The sequence below is a fragment of the Alligator sinensis genome, unplaced genomic scaffold (genome assembly GCF_000455745.1).
Source record: "Alligator sinensis unplaced genomic scaffold, ASM45574v1 scaffold125_1, whole genome shotgun sequence".
Taxonomy (NCBI): domain Eukaryota; kingdom Metazoa; phylum Chordata; order Crocodylia; family Alligatoridae; genus Alligator; species Alligator sinensis.
The window spans coordinates 1,534,664-1,540,575 of record NW_005841893.1 but is presented as its reverse complement, the minus strand read 5'-3'; the positions used below and the strand labels follow the sequence as shown (position 1 = coordinate 1,540,575).

The following is a 5,912-nucleotide window of genomic DNA, read 5'->3' as shown; positions in this document are numbered from 1 at the left end:
AGTGGCTGTAGCTCCCTGCTGCAGCCACCGGGGACTGCCTGAATCATCAAAGTGCTCTGAATCTTTGCCAAAGATTCGGAGAGCTTTGAATTGATTTGGTCTTTTAAATGGATCCCCTTATTCGATTCGATTTGGATTCGGAGACTTGGCCACTGAATCAGGTCGAATCTCCTCCAAATAAAACCACCACCTGAAGCTTCGCACAGCCTTAGTATGCAATGCCTGTTGGTTTCAAAACTGAAATAAATTAGGCCAGGTGAAAAATGACACCATAATGCTTTAAGTTACATGTCAACCAACTTTCCCACCACCGTGCAGTTATACTAGTCTCACATCTGTATGGATTAGGTCTCAACCTAGTCTAGTCTTTTCTGCTAACTAGGATTAATAGTTCTGGTCCTATAACTTCTATTCGTTTTCTGGCCTCCTTTCCTAATCTGACACCAAGGATTTGTTCCTTACTTTGAGTAGTGTATGTTCCGCTAGTGTAGGCCTACTTGTTCTATACCCCTTTGCAACTGGAGACTATACCACAGTAAATTCTATGTCCATGAACTTATAGCTCTGTCTTGCTAGGTGTGAAATCAAAAAGATTTGCAGGTACTGTTTTTTTTTCAAAGTCCTCCTAGTGTGGTGTTATGCTGGCAGTAAAGAGCTCTAATCTTTACTGGTTTCCCAAGCAAAATAAGTCATACCAGTAAAAGCATTCTTATTCTGGTATAGAAAAGTAAATGAATTTTTTACCTAACATCACTTCTTCAAGCAAAAGTATAGATGTGGCCTATATCAACTGGATAAATAAGGAAAGTAAGTAGCACTGCTTTAAGGCATCACTTGGTTTTGGAAATAGGAACCCTTATTGCTAACAAGTGAGGTGCTATTTGCATACATATTCTGAAACAAGCCAGGGGATCTTCCAAGCCCTGCCTAAAAGCAAAACATATGAAGAATTTTGCCAACTGAAAAGAAATTTTCTTATTCAGCCTTCCCAAAAAAATAAAGGTTTTAAAAATAAAGTGAATTTAACTATTCACTTTGAAGGGTGTTTTTTTGACTGATACGTTACTTTGGGGGTATGGTGTGTTATGTTCATAACTCATGAAATCTAAGGATTAAAATACCAGTATAGCGTATTATCCAGAACTATGTGCATTCCCATCAGGTACGTCTGCCTTTGTTGCCCATTTGTTTCCTTATGGGTGTAGTGGCAAAAGAAGAGATTGTTAAACAGAATCTAAAATGCAGGGATTTGCTGGATGAAGCGAAAAACTACCACCTTCACCTGAGCAGCAGGGCAGTGCCAGACTTCGAGTATTCCATCCGCACAACACCAAGGAAGCAAACTGCAGGTAATTAAATGGGGATCCGATTATCTAGTATTGAGCATGGAAGGGGATGGAGGGAGCTCATCTTGGTAGGGCTAGATGGTATGGATTAAATGATTGGTTATGACTAATATATAGTTTCAGGAAAAAACATAACTGCAGTGCTTAATATGTATTACCAGTTTTACTAAAAAATGTTCACGGTAATACTTCAGTGGTTTCAATTTACCTAGATCAAATTGAAACTTTCAACTTAATACTTGTAGGAGGAATACTAAGTGCTGACTGTTTTTTGAGCTGTATAGGAAAACAAGCCACAGTTGTCTTTTACAGACTGTACTTTGAATGATACTGTTCTCTCCCCAGTCAAATTGCAATTAATGTAACTAAAATCCCTAATTAAGTTCTTGGAGTCTAGTTAATTGTCTGTGCAACAATATTGACAGTTAATTTGCCTGCCAAAACTGCATAGACAATGAAAGATGAAGTCATCGATCCAAATGCAGACAGCTAGTTGCATTACATAGGAGCCAAGAAGGAGAAACTGATTTAATAACTTAGTTCTGTTCATACAAGAAAACTTACTCTGTGGTGATTTGAAATTAGTATTTCCTCTCTAACTTCTTCAGGTGTGTTGTTCTGTGTTGGTGGTCGAGGTGGATCAGGTGACCCATTTCGCAGCATCGAATGCTACTCCATAAACAAAAACAACTGGTTCTTTGGTCCTGAAATGAATAGCAGGAGGAGGCACGTGGGTGTAATCTCCGTGGGAGGTTAGTAACCACATAGCCTTGTCTTAAAGTAACTTTTTTTTTCCCGCTAGTATGCTTTATTGTTCAATTATTCTACGAATTGGAATTGGCACTTGTTCTTAACTGTGATTAAATCCTGCTCGTATGGTTTAACTACTGGGCATGCTTTGATGCAACAATAAATGTTTTGAGACCCAAATGTAACTCATTACTTCTGCACCAGTCTTAGACCATGTTAAGTCCAAGTGTGACTACTGCTTGCTTTATATAGCATGTTGGCTAGTTAACGCCCTCATGTGCTGGAAGAGTAAGCTAGTTAACAAGAGCATGGTAAGAGTACAGAACTGTAAGCCAAGCTTCCTTTGTCCTGATGTTGACTTCTTTTGCTACTCTGGGAAAGTCATACATGCCATAATTTCTAAGAGTGGTCACTAGTTTCAAGTGACTTGACTAGATAACCACAACTGAGTTTGCCTTTTCCCCAGATGGTATATCTGTAGATTGCTGTAGCAGCCCCAACAAAAAAACTGGTTTTCACATGGTTTAAAATTTGAAGTGTAAAGAAAAATGCTACTATACTTGTTTGTTTTGATTTGAAATCAGAAAGTCTTCAGTAAAGATGTTAACAACTTTTACAGTAAGGGAATACAAAACCAAACCAAACCCCATTATACATTGTGCACCCACATCTTGAATACTGAATGCAGTTCTGGTTTCTGCATCTCCAAAAGGATGTAGTAGAATTAGAAATGGTACAGAAAAGGGTAACCAAAATGTTCAGGGGGATGGAGCAGTTTCCATAGCAGGAGAAACTAAAATGGTTAGGACTCTAGTTTGGAAAGGAGTAGGATGAGGGAGGATATAGAGGTCTAAAATTGTGAAGAATGTGGACCAAGTGACAAGGGAGCTGTTGTTAAACAAGTCCCAGAATACTGGAACCTAGTGAGTACCCACTGAAATTAGGAGGAGATAGGTTTAAAACTTAAAAGTAAGTTTTTGTGCAACTTAGTTAATTAGTAGTGGGTAGAGGCCAGTAGCACTGCCAGTTTTAAAGAGGGACTAGACAAATTCATGGATGAAAGATCTGTTAACATCTGTTGAACAGAACAGTTGTAGGTGTTTCCTCTGGCATCTCTAAACCAATAATGGTGGGTGCCAGGGAGGATAATGGGTAGGAGATAAAACTGTCCAGCTCAATTCTCTTCCTCTATAGCAGGGATGGGCAATTATTTTGGGCAGAGGGCCACTTACTGAGTTTTGGCAAGCCATCGAGGGCTGCATGACAGGCAGCCAGGGGCAGATAAATATTAATTTTCTAAATTTTTAGGGGCCTGCGGGCCAGATCTTGCCCACCCCTGCTCTATAGCATCTGTTTCTGCCTCTGTTGGAGACGGGCTACTGGGCTAGATGGACCATTGGTCTGACCAAGCATGGTATTTCTCATGTTCTGGATAAGGGTATGAGATACTGGATTGCACCTTCAGAAATGTAATATATTTAATCCAGTGCACCAAATGCCCAGATGGAAACCAAACAATAACTGCTTACCAGAATGCGGAAAATCCATCAAAGACAAAAATATCCAACTACCTGTGGGTGCACACTTCTCACAAGGCAATCACTCCCTCTCTGATCTCTCAGTTCTAATCCTCAAAGGTGACTTACAAAACACTTTTTGTAGGCAAGCCTACGAACTTCACTTCATAATTCTACTGAATATGAAAAATCAGGACAGACATTGGATTTATAATGCATTACAACCTGCATGACATCTAACGCACCAGGTAACTTGCCTTTTAGCTGATGACCTGCATTCCTTCACACACGTCCCTTGCCTTCCACACCCTCTCCTGTGTCTACCCTTTGTTTTCCAAACTTCCATTCATTTGCATCTTCACAGACATCTGTTTAATCTAGCTTCTTTTCTACCTTAGAGACCTCAGAACAGCAGCAGAGTCTCCCAATGCCTGAGTTAGGGTGTTTGTGCCCGAAAGCTTGCAAATAAGTCTTTCCAACTATTTAGTTGTCCTAATAAAAGATATCATATATACACAACCTTGTCTGGAATACACAAACCTTTTAACTTTTCAACCTTGTTTTTACTACTGAAAAAGTGGTGGTATTTTTTGTGAAAGTATGCTTGAACCAATGATTTCCAGCAGAAGCAGTGGTATTGGATGTGAGACAACCAGAATTGTCTAGCAAGCAACCACTAAATTGGGATGCTTGTATGTTTTTCAGGTAAAGTATATGCAGTAGGTGGACACGATGGAAATGAGCATTTAGGCAGCATGGAAGTGTTTGATCCCCTCACTAATAAGTGGATGATGAAAGCATCAATGAACACTAAAAGGTAAATCTCCCCTGATCCAACATAAGAGCAAGAAAATGCATAGGAAGAAAATAATGAATTAGCATGTACTATTCTTTCACCCATCCTTTTATAATAACCGCTTTAAAAACTTCTTATGGTTGAGTCTCTCAGCTGAGATGGAGAATCATAACCAGACAGGTCTTGGGCTTTTGAGTCTTGGGCTGTGCAATCACTAGCTGTGGAACAGAAGTTGGTCAGTTCTTGCATGCACAATGTGTGCACAGCAATATACCAAGCACAATAAAGGCTTTTGTGAAGTATTCGTTGATAGCTAAGGTAAAAAAATCATATTAAATTAAATAATTTTCATTTGCATGTACATAATGATGAAATCAGATGTTTAGCTGAATGGAGTTTGCATAAAAAACAGAAGCAAAACTAAATCAGCGTTTGTGTAATGAAATGAATTTTAAGTATGCTTTAATGGTAATATAGCATTTAAATAGCTACAAAAGCCCTCTGGGAGGTGGTACATTAAGTTGACTTCATAAGAGGAAGAGGTTTTCATAATTACTTACTAGGCAATGTGATAACATCTGCTCAAAGGAAATACCAACATCTTAACAAAAATACAATTTGCAAATAAAGTACACACAAGCATTCAGGCATTCTTTTCATAGATTCATTAATAGATTCATAGATTTTTCATATGCGTTTTCTCTGCTAGCTGTGACTAGTTTATTTTAGTTTATTTTACTCCCCTGTGCACCACCATCCTGCTTATTTTGCTATCTAATTAGATTAAAAAGGACTAAATGTCCTAGCTATGCTTAACTTCTAGGCTTCTGACCCCAGGAGTGGTATCTACAAGCCTTCAGTTCCCTTTGTCACCCATTTTGTCCTAGGGAAACCTGGGCATCTAGGACTGGGATTAACATCCTACAGCATGTTTTGGCGTGTTTTACATAATCCAGCCAATAGGAAACACTAAAGAAAGGCATACCTTTTGAAATCCCATCCTTTTTCTGGGTTGCCTTGTGCAAGATGTAGATTTACAGCCCCAAACCCTCTCCTGCACTAAGGTGGCTGTGGCATCACTTTAGGTCAGGGTGGGCAATTATTTTGGGTGGAGGGTTGCTTACCCAGTTTTGGAAGGCTGTCGAGGGCCACATGGGTAGCCCTGGCCCTTGACAGGTGCCCCACCCCTTGACAGGTGCCCCGCCCCCTAGTCACCATCTTGGGACCGATGTCTTGGGAACAATGTCCCAGGGCCAGCACCAGTGGGGCCCAAAGTGGGGTGCAGGCTGGCAGGGGTCTGTGGAGCTGGGCTGGGCTGCACTGGTGGGGAGAGGAGCTGGCCTGGCTCCACAGAGCCCCTGCCAGCTGGGACTCTGCACTCCTGTGACCCTGCTCTGGGCTCTGCTGGCACTGGCCCCAGGACACCGGTGCAGGCCCCGTGCTCCTGCTGGCTCCCCCCCCACTCACACCCAGTGCCCCCCCGCCCCATGGTACAGGTGGGGG

General features: G+C 41.0%; 1 protein-coding gene across 9 annotated transcripts in view; it reads left to right on the top strand.

Moving 5' to 3' along the window:
* KLHL8 (kelch like family member 8) overlaps window positions 1–5,912 on the top strand; it is a 96,449-nt gene that overhangs the window by 34,332 nt on the left and 56,205 nt on the right. For all 9 annotated transcript variants that reach the window (XM_014517144.2, XM_006018094.3, XM_014517142.2 and 6 more), the window contains 3 exons: window positions 1,163–1,349; window positions 1,955–2,098; window positions 4,319–4,430. In XM_014517144.2, the coding sequence (XP_014372630.1) occupies window positions 1,163–1,349; window positions 1,955–2,098; window positions 4,319–4,430 (443 nt within the window). The remainder of the gene's footprint in view (window positions 1–1,162; window positions 1,350–1,954; window positions 2,099–4,318; window positions 4,431–5,912) is intronic.